The 18,248-nt window shown below is 41.4% G+C and overlaps 1 protein-coding gene across 3 annotated transcripts in view; it reads right to left on the reverse strand.

Annotated features, from left to right (window-relative positions):
• GFOD1 (Gfo/Idh/MocA-like oxidoreductase domain containing 1) overlaps positions 1-17,491 on the reverse strand; it is a 216,919-nt gene extending 199,428 nt beyond the window's left edge. Inside the window, exons 1-3 of one of the 3 annotated variants that reach the window (XR_011169109.1) lie at positions 17,008-17,491; positions 11,696-11,787; positions 5,005-5,100 (exon numbers count right to left, since the gene is read on the reverse strand). Coding sequence is in view for 1 of the 3 variants with exons in the window: in XM_069092424.1 (XP_068948525.1) it covers positions 17,008-17,044 (37 nt within the window). In the remaining 2 variants the exon portion in view is untranslated. The remainder of the gene's footprint in view (positions 1-5,004; positions 5,101-11,695; positions 11,788-17,007) is intronic. The other 2 variants (XR_011169108.1, XM_069092424.1) reach the window with 2 other exon arrangements.
• Positions 17,492-18,248: the final 757 nt, after the last annotated feature.

Raw genomic sequence — 18,248 nt, forward strand, 5'->3', positions numbered from 1 at the left:
AAACATTTATCAGCACACACACCTTTGTTCCTAAACCACATTCCTCCTAACAAATTGGGTTCCCAGAGTTAGGTTAGCTAAATCTCCCACTCAGGGTTCTAAGAGGGTACCTCTGGAAGGTAAGGGTGGTTCATCTCTAATGTTATTATCTAAAGCTTCCATTTTTTCATCTTCTCCCCAATGTTAATCACTGGTGATTAATGCTCCAATATCATTTAACCAATCAACATCAGTTAGCTTTTGCAAAAGGATATTTGCAGACCCCAAAGCCTCCATATAGGCTGGGATATCCTCCTTGACTCTGTTTTTTAAAAGTAATGCTATCGAATGACCATTCCTAGCTACTGCATGGAGGCATGAAATGAACTGGGCAGTGGAGGCCCTGCTTTTCTCTGTATGGACAGAGGAGCATGTAAGTGGGCCTTATGTGTATTGTGAGGACCCTACATGTAAGGGGGCTATTGTACAGTGTGACTCAAAGGGAGGTAAAATAGACATCTCTAGCCTCTTTTCCCCCACCTTTCTCCAGGGAAAAATTTCATTCTTTCCAGGATGGGAAGCAAGAGGTTGGAGCCAAAGGCCACCATGTCTGCTCTCCTCAGAGAGAAGGGGTACCGAGCTAGAAGCATATTTCTCTGCTCCCTTAAATAGTTTGTCTAGGGGATATGATCAGGTTCCATTTAACTTCAGATTGCTTTGTCATTTTTGGGAAAAAGGGGGAACCCCAAGTTCTATATCCAGGGCTTGACCCTTTTCCCATCAAATGCCAGTTCTGCAATGAACACACATAGCAAATAGCAAAGGAACCCATTTATCTATATTGCAGAAAAACAAATCAGAGAAGGTCTATATAGGAGAATATAGACCAGACAATACAGAATGATGAAACAGTTCTCTGACTGGGATGGAGTTCAACCAAGAGAGTTTACCCAAGAGGAAACTCCCTGTCTTGGGCAGAGACATGACGAAGACTACTCCTCCCCTCATATTTTCCCAGTTTCTTCAGCAACCTGAAGTGAAGTTGACCACTTCCATCTTTTCTCTGAAAGCTGGAAGCCAGGAACATTGAAAGAAGAGTCCCTCACCAACTGGCTGTCAGTCAGGACAGAACAGGTCCTTCATCTCCACCAGTAAGGAGAGTCCCATACCAACGGGCTTTTCAGGAGTAACAACCTCTCTACCACTTCTTTATTTATTTATTTTAATTTTCTCCCTTTTTTATTTTTTATTTTACATCATTCATTTCCACAAGATTTTGAGTTGCACATTTTCTCCCCATTTTTCCTACCCACCACCCCAAAACTGAATCCCACTGAATATCCCCTCCCCCAATCTCTCCCATATCTTCCCCCATCCCCACTTCTGACTTTTTGGGCACAATAGGTCTCTATGCCCCAGTGCCTGTATATCTCATTTCCCAGCTACATATAAAATTTTATATATATATATAAAACATTTGATTTTAAAACTTTGAATTCCAGATTCTTTCCCTTCCTCCCTCATCATCCACCCTCACTGGGAAGATAAAAAATTCAATATAGGTTGTACATGGGTAGCTATGCAAAACATTTCCATAGTGGATATATTGTGAAAAACTGACTATATTTCCCTCCCTCCTATCCCACCCCCCACTTGTTGTATTCTCTACTTTCATTCTGTCCCTTTTCAAAAGTGGGTGCTTCCAACTTCCCTCCCCCCCATCTACCACTTCTCTGAGAACTGAACCTGGGGTATTTGTTTCTGTTCTGTGCTATTTGTCTTCAGCTTCAGGTGCCTGAGGACATTCCCACAGTCCCAGAATTTCAACTATGGAGACCTTGGAGTCAGAACTGCAAATGGGATGGAACTGTCACCAGTGAGACCAGCCTAGGAGCCAGAGTAAAAGAGAGATTAATAGGGAAGGCAAGTCCCTCCCCTTTCACTCAGTCCAGTTCATGGTGTCCACTGGGTGTAGTAGCTATGAGTGAGTTACCAAAAAGAGTAAGCAGGAAAGATATTGGAAGGAAAGCAAATGGTTTGGTTGCAGACATAGCAGGGAATCAAGGGAACTTCTCTTATCCATAGGGACATCACCTGCTCCACTATAAGCAAATCAGGTCACACTCAAAAGCTGGGTTACACTGGAAAGACATAGTAAGAAGAGACATTATATAGCATTTCCCTCAATAGCTTGGGACACATTTTCCTCCAAGGAACCACCTTGAGCCCTGGAAAAGTAAACTCAAAGCAGCTTCTACAGATTATGTGACCCACTAAGTTCACCTCTGAATTCAGCATTGTCAATGAATGAATTACTACAGCTCTCTCTTGGCTGCCTTTCATCCATACTGGAATAAACAGATTCTTTGAGACTTTGCTCCTCATCTGATTTCTACAAATCCAGGCACGAACTGGGAGCCAGAAGCTTACAAATTCATCTACATCTCCATACTTCTTCAACTAAAGCAGAAATGAGCACATTGAGGGAAAGTACAGAGGCCTGAGGTGTCGAGACCCTGAGGTCCTGTCCCATCCAGGGACTTAGAGCATGTCTCTCTCAAATGCAGCCAGGCAAGAAAAGACTTGTTTTTGTTAGTGCTTTTCAAATTCACCAAAGTTCCAGCTTACCAGCCTGTCTTCACCAAATTGATTAGATGAAGGGAACTAGCTACAGAATGTCTTCATGTACTCCAAATCAATCAATAAATGTTTATTAAGCACGGACTATGTGTCAGGCCTTGTGCTAAGAACTGGAGATACAAAAAGAGGAAAAAGTCCTTGCCTTCAAGAAGCTTACAATCCAATGGGGGAGACCATATACAAACAAATATATACAAAGCTAGCTATATACAGGATAGATAGGAAATAATTGAGAGAAAAGGCACTGTAATTAAGAGAGGTTGCAAGGGGCAGCCAGGTAGCACAGTGAGTAATAGCACCGGCTCCAGTGTCAGGATGACTTGGGGATCGAATCTGGGCTCAGACACTTAGCACCCACCCAGAAACACCTGGCTGTGTAACCTTGAGCAAGTTACTTAACCCCAATTGCTTAGGGACGGCCAGGTGGCTCAGCAAATAAGAGCACTGGCCCCAGCATCGGGGATCAAATCTGGACTCAGATACTTAGCACCACACCCAGAAATAACTGGCCGTGTAACCTTGAGCAAGTTACTTAATCCCCATTGCTTCAAAAAAAAGAGAGAGGTTGCAACAAGCTCCCTGAAAAAGATGGGATTTTAGTTGGGGTTGAAAGAAAGTCAGGGAAATCAGTAAGCAGAGTTAAGAAGGAAAAGTATTCTGACAGGGTATGGGATCTGAACCCCAAAAATGCAACTCAGCTCCTGAACTTTCCTATACATCCCCACCTAGATACTCAATAATCCTCTTCACTGTCCTTTTACTGTGGCTCTGACCCAGTCCAGTCCTTCATCTTCTATTGCCTCTGGACCTTCCCAGGCTACTTCCCACCCCTTAGCCCCATCTAGATACCTTCTCTGTCACCTAGTTGTCACTGTTGTGGTATTTGCCACTCCTTGATCCCATCCAAATCTTCCCACAATCTTTTTTTTCCTATAAAAAAGGTTAGTCTTGTCACTACCAAATGCATAGACTCGCTAGGAATCTTGACCACCCCAAATGGTGTTTTAATAAACTACTTGGATTAAAAGAAGGCTTGAGTGTTTGAATTCTTTTGAGGCAGATCCTTGTCGTTTGTTTGCTTTTGCATTTCAAGAGTTCCCAGCACCCCTAGACCACAACAATTACAGGCATGGGGGACAACCAGAGAAAAATTCCCAGAGCCAAGAAATGCAATGTCTTGTTCGTGGAGCTGCCAAGAGGCCAGTGTACCTTGACTAAAGAGAACATGGGGAGGAGTGAGGTGTAAGAAAATTGTAAAGGTAAGAGGGGGCCAGGTTATAAAGGACTCAAAACCAAACAACACATTTTGTATTTGATCCTGGAGGCAATAGGAAGCCACTAGAGTTTATTTGGGGAAACAGGGAATGGGGCAGCTAGATGGCACAGCGGAGAGAGCAATGGGTCTGGAGTCAGGAAGGCTCATTTTCCTGACTTGGAGTAGAGTCCTAGAGTCCGACTCGACTGAGAACAACTAAATAACAACAACAAGGGGGTGGGGTAGTGACAAGATAGAATCTTTGCTTTAGGAAAACCACCTTAGTGGCCATATAGAGAATAATAGATTGGAGTGTGGAGAAATTTGAGGCAGGCAGATATACCACCATGCTATTAATATTCCAACCTTGATGTGAGTCTTGTTACAAGGTTGGTTTTTTCCTTTCTTTTTTCCCAAGAAAAGAACATGGGAGAGAAAAGTAAATGCTTGTTAATTAAAAGCAAAAAATAAAATATTTTTTAAAATATAGAAACTAAGATCTAGATCAGAGGTTGGTAAACTATGACTCACAGGCCAAATCTGACCTACATCTTTTTATTTTTTTCTTTTTGGGGGGCAATTGGGGTTAAGTGACTTGCCCAAAGTCACACGCCAGGGCTGGTGTTCTATTCACTGTGCCACCTAGTCACCCCCTACATCTTTTTTTATATAGCCCACAAGCTAAGAATTTTTTGTTTTGTTTTGGGGAGCTGTTTTTGTTTGGTTGGTTGTTGTTTTGGGGAAGGTTGTTTTTGTTTTTGTTTTGTTTTTTACAATTGTAACCATTCTTAGCTCATGGTTGTACAAAAATACTTGGGGTGAGCTGTAGCGTGCCAACTCCTTTATTAGATATTTATTGTGCATATGTGTGTGCATGTCCCTTGAGGGATTAAATAAAAATGGAAAGAAGATGTCAGAGAGAGAGAAATAGACTTTCCATCTAATTACTGGGAATACCAGCTGGGGTCTCAAAACAAAGAGGATTATACTGGTACACATTATTATACCTCCATAAAAGCAAAGGAGAATAAATAAATCTAGAGTGACTTGAACAAAGGATGAGCCAAGCAGTTTTCTAGAGGGAGGAGGTTTAGTTCTTAGACTGGGGCTGGGCTGTCTGAGGTACTTACCTCAGGCAAACTTCCTTCCTTGTTGACTTTCTCATTAAAGGAATCTCATTTCTTCTCCCCATTCCCTCTCCCCAGGGGAGGAGCCAAGGGCAAAGACTAGAAAGAAAGTTGAGTCCATAAACTGGAAAGTTGAGAACAGAGTGGTTAACTACCTAAAGGAGGTTAAGAGTCTGGGAGAAAGAATGCCTGTTTTATTCCTCAAACACTCCTTACCCTCATCTCCTTCTGGACTAGGTTTTAGCCTTTCTGTCACTATTCTTCTCTCCCCCCACCCCCAACATTATTTGTTCATTAAAGATAAGATCTCGTTAATTCTACCCCAAACACAGGAAAACAGTTGTAGGGCTGTCAGGGAAGTGCACTGACTTGAGGCTAAGGTAGTCTTTTTATAGGATTATGGCATTCTATCATATTTGTCCTTAGTTAACTGTCCTTGCTTTCACTTCTTATTTATTTATTTGAGTAAATACTGTTTTATTTTTTTCAATTACACATATAGTTTTCAACATTCATTTTTTATAAGATGTTGAGTTTCTAATCTTTTCTCTTTCCCTCCCCCCTCCCCAAGACAGCAAGCAATCTGATATAGGTTATACATGTGCAATCATGTAAACATATTTCCACATTAGTCATGTTGTGAAAGAAGAAACAGAACAAAAGAGGGGAAAGCCACAAAAAAACAAAAAAGTGAAAACTGCATTCAGACTGTAATTCTTTCTCTGGATATAGATAGCATTTTCTATCATGAATCTTTCGGAGTTGTCTTGGATCATTGTATTGAACTAAGTCAGGGATAGTCAATCATCCACAGTGCTGCTGTTACTGTGTACAATGTTCTCCTTCTACTCACTTTACTCCCTTGCTTCTATTTTTTGACAAGTCTTTGCAAAATGTGAATGAGTCAGTGACATACCTAAAAAGCCAAACTCAGCTATCTGTAGACACTTTCCTCCTTTTTGTCTTCAGAATCATGTGCAGTTGGGTTATCAGAATTTAGCTCTTGGCAGCTGCCTGTTCCTCATGAGCCAACTTCATTTCTAAAGTCTGAAGTCATGGGATGCTTGCTTTTGCCCCCTAAACTGTTTGTAACTACTCTCCTATGGTGTAGTGTACATATCAGACAGCACCTGGTAATCTCCTTTTATCCTTCTCAGACTTTAGTATGGCATGGTTTTGATGGGGTTTAGGCCCTGGGAACCCCCTTGAATCTTCCCACTTGATAAGCCATTTGCCTTTCATTATGGCTAGGCCCAAATCTGTTACTCTTAACCTAGCCTAGACCTCCATTGGCCAGCTACTTCCCACCCCTGATTTCCCATCCATTATCTCTCATCTCCAGGTAGCCCACTCTTAATCCCATTCCTGGAGTCTGACCTCAGTTCCTCAAGATCCTCCTTAGACTCCTCCTCAAGAACCTCCCCAAGCCCCTCCTCTAGACCACCCCTAGATCCCTCCCACCGTCTTTCTATATATAAGATCCATCTTACCTCCACGAAGGTGCTGAGATTCAGTCTAGTGCAGACTCAGTCTATGTCAGATTGCTCTGGCCTGCTTGTCATCACAAGTGTCACAAATAGGTTGGCTCCTTAAGAGTCTACCCATTATGGCGAATCTTTAATGAGCTTTGTTTTACTTTGACTGAGAGAAAGCTGGAGTCGAATTCATTTGGCAGGACCTGGTGTGTCAGTATTTTGGGGTCTCAAGCACCCCTAAACCCAAAACTCAACAGTTTCTTCCTCCTAAGGTTCTCATGACTTCTACTTAGGGAGCCAGTTCCTCTTAACTGGCCAGAATTAGGTCTAGAATGCTCTCTAATAATTAAATTATGAGCAAAAAAGGTCGAGAATTTATTAGTTCTGTTTTTAATGATGAGAGCTTTAGAAAATACGCTGTTGAAGCCCCCATAACAGCTGTTGTCTCTGTGCCAGCCTTGTGACCCCACTTATCATCCATCCTCTTTGTTTGGCCAGCCCTGTAAGCACACACCCACCACCACATTGCTGCTGTTTCTCCTCCTTTTTACCTTTCTCCAAGGGTTTTGTTTCCCTTCTTTATGCTCCTCTCTAGTGTCTTCTGTTGGCACTTCAGTTCCTTATCTACTCTACCCTTACTCTACTTCAATCCCAGATCTACCGGGTTGCAACCTTTCTCCAGCAGAGATTGCTACCTTAGTGAATTCTACCTGCCTTCCATATTCCTTAAGAGTACATCTTCATAGGGGCAGCTAGATGGTACAGTGAATAGAGCACTGGCCCTGAAGTCAGGAGGACTTGAGTTCAAATCAGACCTCAGACACTTAACACTTATTAGCCATGTTGAAGAGGGTACCCACTAAGAGGGTTGGGTTGCTCTGGAGACCCCAAAATACCAACACACTGGATCCTGCCAAATGAATTCGACTCGAGTCTTCTCAAAGAAAAGTAAAATTTATTAAAAGTTCACTTGCATTAGACACAGAGTAAGTCTGTGCTGGGTCATTCTATGGGGCTCTCCCTATTCCATGGCATTCTATGGCATTCTCACAAACATGAAGCCAAGACAGGTTTTATATACAGAAGGTTGTGGGAGGGATCTAGGGTGGTCTAGAGGAGGAGTTTGGGGAGGGTCTTCAGGAGGAGTTAATGAGGTCAATGAATGATTAAGGGTGGGAAGTTGCCTGGAGACCACAAACAATGGTTCTCCTGGCTAGGCCAGTTCAAGGATGGATTACATAAACAAAGGTGGACTAGGCCAGTTCAAGGGTGGGAAGTCTAGCAACAGACCTGCCATCAAATGGGATGATTCAATTAAGAGTCCAAAGGAGGTTCCCAGAGCCTGTACCTCATCATTGTGACCTTGGGCAAGTCACTTAACCCTAACTGCCCTGCCTTCCCCCACTCCAAAAAGAAAAAAAAAAAGAGTCCATCTTGCTAGGTAGCATTTGGGGAGATTGCAGAAAAACAGCCCTACAATAAACTAACAAATCAGCCTCTTTCATCTCCTCCACAAACGATGGCTCCTTCCCTTGACCCTTAGATATATATTTCTCTTTGCAGTATGAACACTGATTAATTAGCCTTAGAATTGTATGTTATTTCAGTGACTTCTCTATCCCTTCAGGCAGCTCTGGATATTCATGTGAGCCTAATTTCACTTTGTAAAAATGTTACGTACTCACAACCATGCAGGATGAATCAGGGGTAGGCAACCTTCGGCCTCCAGGCCACATGCAGTCTTCTAAGTCCTTAGGTGCAGCCTTTTGACTGAGTCCAAGTTTTACCGAACAAATCCTTTTATTAAGGGAATTCAGTTAAATGACCATACTTAAGGACCTAGAGGACCACATGTGGCCTTGAGGCTGCCGGTTCCCCACCCCTGAACAGACCCAACTCAACCACACACATTCCTTTCTCTTGTACTCATTCAAGTTGTTTACACTGCTAAGTGGTCTCATATTCAGAAATCCATAGTTCCAAATGTGAACCTCTCTATGGATGACTGAATGTAGGATTGGATTTGTAAACTTGGCAAATTTAAGCTATTGAATGCAATCATATTGGTCCCCATTGGGGAATCTTAGAGTCAAAAAACTTGAGTTTTGAGTTCAGGGTTTTAATACTTACTAGCTGTGTTACCCTGGTCAAATTACTTAACCTCTCTGAGTTCCAATTTCCTCATCTGCCTCTAAGAACAGTGACCTTTGTCATTTCGGTAGAGCCTAACAGAGACAACCAGCTTCACACACATACACACACACATACATACATGGATAACATTTATTGTGTTTTCTTTTTTTTTTTTTTAAAGCAATCGGGGTTAAGTAACTTGCTCAAGGTTACACAGACAGTTATTATTTCTGGGTGTGGTGCTAAGTGTTGGAGCCCGGATTCAATCCCCAGGTCATCCCAACACTGGAGCCGGTGCTCTTACTTGCTGAGCCACCTGGCCTCCCCTAAGCAATTGGGGTTAAGTAACTTGCTCAAGGTTACATGGCCAGATGTTTCTGGGTGGGTGCTAAGTGTCTGAGCCCGGGATTCAATCTCCAGGTCATCCCAACCCTGGAGCCGGTGCTCTTACTTGCTGTGCTGCCTGGCTGCCCGATTTATTGTATTTTCTGAAGGTTTATGGACATTTCAGGACCTTCTTCATGGCCAGACTCTGTTTAATAGCTGTCATAAAATGAGTAGAAAGGAAAAATGAAAAAGAATATGCGTCTTTTAGCCTCAGCCTCAGGGATATTCAGTAGGAGATGATTGCTTTTTTTTTTTTAAGTGGTGGTCACACTGACTTCTCTAAGGCAGTAGAAATTCACTTGGTCAAATTCATCTAGGACTAAAAACTAAGAACATTACATAGGGAGGGATGAGTCTTTCACATCTGCCTGAGTAACAGAGAAGAGGAGAGAGCACCAGGGATAAAGTGGAGTCTGGGTGGAAAGCAAATCAGAAGCCCAAAGGGCAGCCTCAGTTAGAATAGAAATTCAGTGATGTGGCAGAGCAGAAGCCAGAAGTTGGACAATTCTCCTCTCCTCTCCTCTCCTCTCCTCTCCTCTCCTCTCTTCCCCTCCCCTTTCCTTCTTTTCCTTTTCTTTCCTCTTTCCTCTCTTCTCTTATTCTCTTCCCTTCCTCTCTTCACTTCTTCTCTTCCCTTTCTTCCTTCCCTTTTTTCTTCCCTCCATCACTCTTTTTCCTTCCTTCCTCTTTCTTTGTTTCTTTCCTCTCTGTCTCTTTCTTTGTCTCTCTATCTTTCTGTTTCTCTCTTTCTCTATCTGTCTCTGTCTCTCTCTCCCCCCATTCCTTCCTTCCTTCCCTCTTTCCTTCCTTTCTTTCAGATTGGAATTCTTTGACCTGTTCCATTTCCAACCTGGGTCAAGCCTCCACTCCTTAGAAAACCTGGTACTGTACCCAAGTACTCATCATATTGAAGCCAGACTTAGTGCATAGCCCACTATAGCTCAAAATTCTAGAACTCAAGCAATTCACTGTTTTCAGCTTCCCTGGAAACAGGGATTACAGGCATGTGCCACTGTACCAAGCCGACCATGAGTTTTTCCTAGGAGGTATTTGCTCCCTTTCTCATTGTCATGTGAGCCTGTGGAAGATTGTCTATAACAGTAAAAGTCCATACATGTGTTAGACAACCTAAATTTGGAACACACCCATCAGCACAGTTCAGGTATTAGGAGTAGACTGGCAGTGGTAGAGTCTGAGAAGGGTTCTACTGTTTGATTTTCCCTCATTATTTATTTTGTTGTTCTATCTCACTTAAATACTTTCTCATTTGATTTACGTTTTCTTCCTGGTCTGTTCACAGAAAATTCACTGGCAGAGATCAAGAATCAAATATTATCCTCACACTGAGTTCCAGTAGCAATGTGATTCCAGAGTTGACTGAGATACCTGCTACACACATGTCAGGTGAGGCTAATAATTCTCACTCTCAATGTTACAGGGATGTCAAGAAAGCACTTTGTAAGCCATAAGGCCATAGGTAAATGTTCTTTATTATTTTTTGTGATACAGTAGTAAAGGTTTTTAACTCTGGTGATTTTTTTTTTCAAGGAAGAAGGGTGTTTATCCATGCCTGGGTGAGGAGTTCCTGTTGTTGTTATTCAGTCATGTCTGACTCTTTGTGACCCTATTTGAGGTTTTCTTGGTAAAGATACTGGAGTGGTTTGCCATTTCCTTCTCCAGCTCATTTTACAGATGAGGAAACTGAGGCAAACAGGATGAAGTGACTTGCTTAGGATCACACAGCTTGTGTCTTTAGCTAGATTTGAACTAAGGAAGAGGAGTCTTCCTGACTTCAGGTCCAGCATTCTATCCACTATACCACCCAGTTGCCCCCTCAGGAGCTCCTGAGGGAATCTCAAATGTTCCAGAGCACAGGTTCTAGGAGTAGAATAACTTCCAAGATATGGACATTCACTTCCACTGAGCCCCTGTTTCTGGATAGTTGTGGTGGCTCAAGTTTGTAGGTGTTAACCTTACCAGGAATTAAGGCAGCAGGCAAAGAGCTAAGCCCTGGTGAAGCTCAATAAAGGATAGGAACCCAGGATATGAAGGTGTAATTGAAGGAGGAATGGGAGAGGTTTGCAAATCTAGCAGTTGTGTTAAAAACCAGAACCAGGCCTGACTTAGTGCCTTCTGTGACTGAATTTCAGGCCTGTGTATGTTTAATATCATAAATATAAAACTTGGAAAAAACCTTAGAGGTTATCTAGTCCAATCCCCTGTTCTTACAAATGAGAAAACTGAAGCCTCAGAGTTAAAGTTATTTATAATTTCAGCTGGACGAGAGAGAGAGAGAGAGAGAGAGAGAGAGAGAATCTTCAGATCTACCATTACCAAGTTAAAAAACTTACAAATATGTCATGGGATGAAAAATGTGAAACCTGAGAAAATATGACTTCATTCCATTGGTCAACAAACCCCACCTACCCCAGTGTAAAGTAGTACAAAGAATATGGGGTTTGGAGTCAGAGGAATTGCGTTTTCAAATCTGAGTTCTACTACTCACCACCTCTATACATCCATGGATTTGTCATTTTTCCTCACTGGACCCCAAATCCCTCATGTGTACTTTGAAAGGACTTAGACATGGTGACCTTCAAAATCTCTTTTACCTCTAAAGCTATGATCCTATGGTCTCAGGCTTTTCAGCTGGAAACTCTCCCCCTAAGGGAGATGGAGTCAGTTGCTAATGGACTAACCTTAGAATATGTCCTTGTCCCTGGAATCTTTTGACTTGTTTGCTCTTTAATTAGTGACTCAGATGAAGGCAGAGATGACATGCTTGCCAGATCTGTGGAAGACAAAAAGCTGTCTGGGATAGCTAGCATGTTGGATGCCAGCATCAGATTACAAAAAAAGATTTTGACAGGCTCGAAAGATTGGCTGAATCTCAGTTGATGTGCTTTCTTACAGTCACTAGGATAATCACTAAAGAAATTGACAAGAACATCTTTTGTTGGAATGAAGATTCTGTTCAAATCTCCAGTTGTCATCAAGCATATGAAGGGCTGACATGGGGAAGAGGGATTAGATGAGGAAGGTGGGGCACAAAACAGCCAAACTTGTGTCTACATGACACCACAAAGAGAAAACCATTAAAAGCTTTTGATCAAACAGAATGTATTTGTTTTTGTTTTCATTTGATTTTCTTTTTTTCTCTCTGTTTCTTACTAAAGTGAAAACTGACAAATTCTTTAGGGTTCCAACAAAACTTCCTTGGCTTGTAGTTATACTGGTGACAGGTGATGAGAAAGAAGGGTGGGGGAAGAAGGGGGAGAGAGAGAGAGAGAGAGAGAGAGAGAACATTTATTAAGCCATTATGATTGTGCTTAGGATATGATAAAGTACAGCAGACCAAGGAAGGAGAACACAATGGTCAAAGGCTTCAAAAACATTTATTATTGTAACTTTGAAGGAATTAAGGATGTTTAAACTGGAGAAGAAAAAGTTGAAGAGTAATATGATAGCTATCTTCGATTATTTAAAGGGTTGTCACAAGGAAAAGAATTGATTTTTTTGTGCTTGGTTACACAGAAGGACTAGAAACAATGGGTGGTAGTTTTTTTTTTTTAAAGCAATTGGGGTTAAGTAACTTGCTCAAGGTTACATGGCCAGTTATTTCTGGGTGTGGTGCTAAGTATTGGAGCCCAGATTTGATCCCCAGGTCATCCCAACACTGGAGCCGGTGCTCTTACTTGCTGAGCCACCTGGCCGCCCTGGTGGTAGTTATTTTTAAAAAGACAAATGTAAACTTGACAAAAAGAAAAACTTTCTAACAATTAGAGCTATCCAAAAAAAATGGAATAGGGAACTTTGGAAGGTAGTGAGGTTCCCCCTCAGTGGAGGTTTTGAAAGAAAATCTGGATGACCATTTGTTGGGTATACTATAGAAGGGATAAGAATGACTGTATTGGTTAACCTCTGAGATTCTTTCCAACTCTGAGATTCTGTGATTAAAGCAGACAGTAGGATAACCTATTTCTTAGGATGTTATTCCTATCTTGCCTCTCTAGAACTTGCTTTGGCAGTAACAGATTCTTCGAAATGTTCAATTTCAGTATTGCATATTGAATGGATATAAGGAATATTCAAGAGAAACTAGAACCCTAGGTATTATTACTGCATTTTTCTTCTCCTTGGGAGCCAAATTAATTAAAATGCACTACTCTGCTACTAGTTTATGTATTCCAAACATGCCTGAGCTTGGTACTATTCTATTAGCTCCAATGCTTTGCAGATAACCAAAGACACCTAGCCTTCCAAAAGAAAACTGATGGTTGATTATAATCCTTCAAGGGTTTGACAAATACTTGCTGTCATGGAAAAATTCTCATATAAGCAAACAAACTGAATATATTTTATCATTAGAGGTTTTAAGGAATCATAAATTTCCCATCAATCTATATGAACTCTAAATGTATAATGTCAAGATGCAGAGAATAAAATTAAAATAGAAAATAGGTGAGATGTCACAAGGTGACTTTTTTCCTTTCCTTTTTAACTTTGGTGCATTTAAGAGATGTGTTTTTAAATTTACTGTAATGTTTTCTTTAATTTACTGTCTATAAAAATCTTTTTATGTTGTGCTTTGTACATGGAAATGTGGGTGGGGTTTTTTTGGTCTAAATTCAAAATGAATTTTAAAAAGAAAAATAATAATACTAACTAGTATTTATATGATGCTTTAAGGTTGGAAAAGAACTTTACAAATATTATCTCATTTCATCTTGACAACAAGCCTGGCAGGTAGATGCTACTACATATCTTAAAGAGAACTGAGACAGATGGATGTTAAGTGACTCACTCAAGGTCACACAGCTAGTCAAAATCTATGGTCAGATTTCTTCCTGACTCCAGGTCGACTGCTTTATGCACTGCAACACCTAGCTGCTTATCTATTTTGTACATATGTGAATGCATATATATATATGCATATATGTGTACATGTATGATAGATTGATTATAGATAAATGATAGATTATAGATAAATGGATAGATCGATGATAGATGATGACAGATAATTGATAGAAAAAATTGATAGATAGGCAGATAGATAGACAGACAGACAGATATAGATAGATAGATAGATAGATAGATAGATAGATAGATAGATAGATAGATATTGGTTGGGGAATATCCCCCTCCCACCTCAAGCCCCTCCCACCTCAAGTATGTTCTGCTTCATGGTAAGTATATTATAAAGGATTCATTCTCATAATTTTTAGGATCATGGTATTTAGAACTGAACTGTTTTGTTATGTTGTTTGACCCCTTCAGTTTTTACAGATGAGAAAACCAAGACTCAGAGACTTTAAGCAACTTTTTCAAGGTCACAGAGCTTGAAAGTATATAGATCCAGTGTGCTTTTTTCCACTGTGCCACAGAAGGAAGAATATATTTTTACAAGATTAGATTCCATTCCCTTATATTTTAATACCTGGGAGCTAAGATTTCATTTATTCTTAGTCACCAAAACTTTTCAGGAAAATTTGAAGAATTTTTGTAACTATATACTATGTTCAAAATATAGGTACTCTTTCTCGACTTCTAGAGGTAATGGGAGAGAAGCATTTCTTAAAATGACTCCTTAGACCAAAGTTACTTCCTGAGGAAAAAAAATGTGAATGAGTGAAATGTACCAAACGATGTTAACGAGATTTACTCTGAATTCATGTCGTCTAACATCATCTGAACCCTCACTGTTATCTGCAATCCTTTGGTATTTCCCCAATTGACTGTCATATTTTCCACATTAGTTCATCCATATTTCCTCTTCTTTTCTCAAGTCCCAATTAAAACCTATACCTCCCTCTTCAGCAGATGATCTCACTTTACTGAGAAAAGTAGCCCCTACTCTGTCCCTTAAAGTTTTTCTATGTCTCTGCCCATTCGCACTACCTTTGCTCCAGTCTGGGAGTTAGAAGTATACTTTTCTCCTTTCCAAATCTAACCCTTCATCCTTCTACTTGTTTCTTGGGTCCCACCCACTCTCCTTAGGAACTTGCCCCACAATCATCTTTTTTCTTCTCCTCTCCTCTCTCTCCTCTCTTCTCCTCTTCTGCCAATCTTTAGCCAAGGGTTGTAACCCTAGCTGACAGAGCCCTATAGTGCTCTAGCTGATGAGAAAGAAGTAATACACAGTCAAGCCAATAGATTAAAGTGGAAAAGACTTCAGCTGCTCATGGGAGAGCAAACCCACAACCTCCAGCAGATAGACTCCTCTGGAAAATATACTATACCCTAAGAGCCCAGTGGCCAAATTCCCTGGCTAGTCCAGCCTGGCAACAGCAGCCCAGAGACATAACATCCTGCCCTGCTCAGTCCAGAGCCTAGTGACAAAGCAGTCTGCCATGGTCCCATGCAGAAGGCCATCCATTGACTCTTGTTCTGCTCTCTGGAGTGAAGGAAGATACACTGAATCCCTTTAATCTCTCATTCTGTCCCGATAAATCTAAATTCTATCATACTATCACTGTGGACAAAATAAAAATATATGAGCTAGATAATTCTAAATAGGTCAAATCAGAATTAGTTGAATTATTGGACCCAAAGAGTCATCATTAATGGGTTGATGTCAACTTGAGAGAAAACTTCTATTGGCCTACCCCAGAGATCTGCCCTTGGCCTTGAGAAGGTACTGGTTAAGGCAAACCCAATTCACAAGGCAATCCCAATGCCTAGCACCCTAAGTTCTCACCAAAAATTAAATTGTGACAATGAGCTCTTGGCTCAATTTCTTATTACTCAACCCCAAATATATTTAACTTGAAGTTGGTCAAATCTAGTGTGGATAATGACTAAAAACACCAAGATGATCCTACTTTTTCAGGCTGAAGTCATGCCCTAGCACTAGATTGTATTTCTCCCTCAAGCCACAGCATGCTGGTTCTATACTTATATTAAAAGCTTGCCTTCAGCTGCCAGGAGCTGCCTGCAGTCTTCAGTTCCCTTTGGTACCAACTGGCCCTGCAATGCAAAGTGATTTTTGAGGCCAACATGACTCGCTTTTCAAAGGCACAAAGGCCATTAGAACAGTTTTGGAAATGGCTTCAGAAACAACAGATGGCTCTGTAGCATATGATACGCTATAAATAAGAAGGTTCCAAGGGAGCATCAAGTTCTCACCCTCCTCCCCTCCATGTAGCCCCCACCTCCACTCCCACCCATCCTGACAGAAGTGAGCTGTTTCTCTGTCTTCTCTCTTTGAATCTCTGTCTCCGTCACTGTCTGTGTGTGTGTGTCTGTCTTCATATGTCTGTCTCTTTATATATTTGATTCTCTCTGTATCTCTGTTTCTCTGTATCTGTCTGCTTCTGTCTCTCTGTCTCTGAGTCTATCTCTGTCTCTCCTTTCTCTCTTTCTTTTTCTCTCAACTGCTATAGCACTGTTATCCATAAGAATTCTGAGTCACTTTTATCCCAATTTCCACTCCCCCTTGATGAGTAGGATCCCCAGAGGGCTTAGTTAGCTACATCTCTCTCAGGGTTCTAAAGGTACGCCTGAGGGGGTCGGGGTGATTCCATAATGCCATCTGCTTAAACCTCTACCAATATCCCTCCCTTCATAATTATTCATTGAAAACTATCTAGCCAGCCTTAACTAGTTTTTAGAAAGAGGTATTTACAAAGATGGTATAAGGGTAATTGGTGCAAAACATCCTCCTTAAAAGTCTATGAAACATTCTCCCGCAAGTACATATTAGGAAGGGCAGGCGGTGCAATGGATAAAGTGCCAGAGTTGGAGTTCAAATCCAGCCCCAGACATTTACTATCTGTGTGACTTTGGGCAAGTCATTTAACCACTGTTTGCCTGAGTTTCTTCATCTGTAAAATGGGTATGACAATAGCGCCTATCTTGTAGTGTTGTTATAAGGATTAAATGAAATAATAATTGTAAAGTGCTTAGCACACAGTAGACCCTACATAAATGCTAGCTATTGTTGTTGTTATACAGATTCCAAAGGGAAATAAGCTCAAGCTTGGAGAACACATATGGCAAAGAGGTAACTCACAATTCTTGGCTGTTGGAAGTCCTTCCCTCCTATCCATGAGATGCTCAAGGAGTTCCTTGTAAAGGTAGTAGATGAATCTTTGTCCCTTTTTGTCCTTTTTCTCTCAATGTAGATGCTGTTGTTGGCTGATCTAGAGATGCCATTGAGAATATGGGTGGGCAGATGGGAGACTGGAAGTCCAAGACCATCCTCTGGACTCTCCAAAGTTGGAAGAGTTCTCATCCTGTCAAAAGCAGGGATCGGGAAGGGGGCACCTGGCCAAAGCTGAAGCCCTGCTCCGCCCTGCCCTGCCTGCTTTCACTCCCAGCCCCTTTCAATCTCTTCTCAGAAGTTCCACCTAGAACTCCATTCCGATATCCCTTTTCCCAGCTAACTCAATTCTTTTATCTGAGAGCCATCAGGGAGTGTAATGAATCCCTCAGGCAATTTTTGTCCAACTTCATTTCACTTCATCTGAAGGCTTTCTAAGACCTTTTCCCACAGTCTTGACGCCTATGATTGATTGAGCGAAAGTGTTCTCACCTAGTTAAGGTATCAAAGCTAAAATGGGGTGGAATGACTGGAACCCTTCTCTTATAGCACATTAGTTTTTCCATTTCATTCATTGGCATTTGCTATATAATAGTATCATTTCACTTTTCAGGTGAACTCTACTAACTTGCTATTTGACTTTGGCCAGGAGACTTCACTCTTTCTACCTGACCTTTTTATCAATATAGTGAAAGGATTGGCTTAGATATTCTCTAAATCCCCTCCCTCCACCCCACCCCCAGCCAGGCATCCAAGGGCCAGAGAGTCTGTCTGAGACCCCATGGGGTGTCCTCCCTGAAACCTTCCGGTCAATTTCCCTTTTCCCTTCCCCATTCTTGGTTAGATACTACCCCCCCTCCCACTTCCCACCCCATCCCTACCCCTTTGGGAGGAACCAATTATCTCCATTTCACCTAGATCCTGGCCTATTGGAATAGCCTTGTATTTGGTAGCTTTGGGTCTCTGCCCTCTCCGATCCATTTTGCACACAGCTGCAAGACTGATACTCCTTAAGGACAGGTCTGTCTCCATTTTCTCTTGCTAAAGAATTTTTTGTGGTCCCCATGCCTATAAGGACAAAACACACACTCTCACAGTTTGGCATTTAAAGGCTTTCACAATCTGGCACAAGCCTATCTTTCCAGATTTATTGCACATTGTTCTTCCTCACACACTCTACAAACGAGCTAAACAATTTGCCATTTCCTGCA

Source organism: Petaurus breviceps, unplaced genomic scaffold (genome assembly GCF_028583685.1).
Source record: "Petaurus breviceps papuanus isolate PSGF00001 unplaced genomic scaffold, PetGlider_PUasm1.0 190, whole genome shotgun sequence".
Lineage (NCBI taxonomy): Eukaryota > Metazoa > Chordata > Mammalia > Diprotodontia > Petauridae > Petaurus > Petaurus breviceps.